This window comes from Penaeus monodon, chromosome 30 (genome assembly GCF_015228065.2).
Source record: "Penaeus monodon isolate SGIC_2016 chromosome 30, NSTDA_Pmon_1, whole genome shotgun sequence".
In the NCBI taxonomy this organism is placed as follows: Eukaryota; Metazoa; Arthropoda; class Malacostraca; order Decapoda; family Penaeidae; genus Penaeus; species Penaeus monodon.
In genome coordinates, this window is record NC_051415.1 from 31,130,598 (window position 1) to 31,130,849 (window position 252).

Here is a 252-nt window from a genome sequence, read left to right on the forward strand (position 1 = left end):
GTGAGGTCAACGCACTAGATTCCACATGTCGCCATGATCCCCCTCGAACATCGAGAGTTGAGCTGACTCTCCTCCTTCGGCGGGCTCGAGGAGGACGTGGAGAGACCCCGGTTCCTTCCCCGACATCCAGTACCACATCTTGAGCTGGCACGCTGTCGAGGTCTCTCCTGGCGAGAGGAAGATCGTAAGGCAACAAATCACGAATAAGTGCTGCCATTGGAAATTAAGCTACGTTTTATCTTTATAAAAATG

The 252-nt window shown here is 52.0% G+C and overlaps 1 protein-coding gene across 1 annotated transcript in view; it reads right to left on the reverse strand.

The window, feature by feature from the left end:
• Positions 1-6: 6 nt before the first annotated feature.
• The window catches only part of LOC119592411 (MAM and LDL-receptor class A domain-containing protein 1-like), a 5,825-nt gene continuing 5,579 nt past the window's right edge, over positions 7-252 (reverse strand). Inside the window, exon 8 of the mRNA XM_037941232.1 lies at positions 7-167. Coding sequence (XP_037797160.1) covers positions 7-167 — 161 coding nt within the window. The remainder of the gene's footprint in view (positions 168-252) is intronic.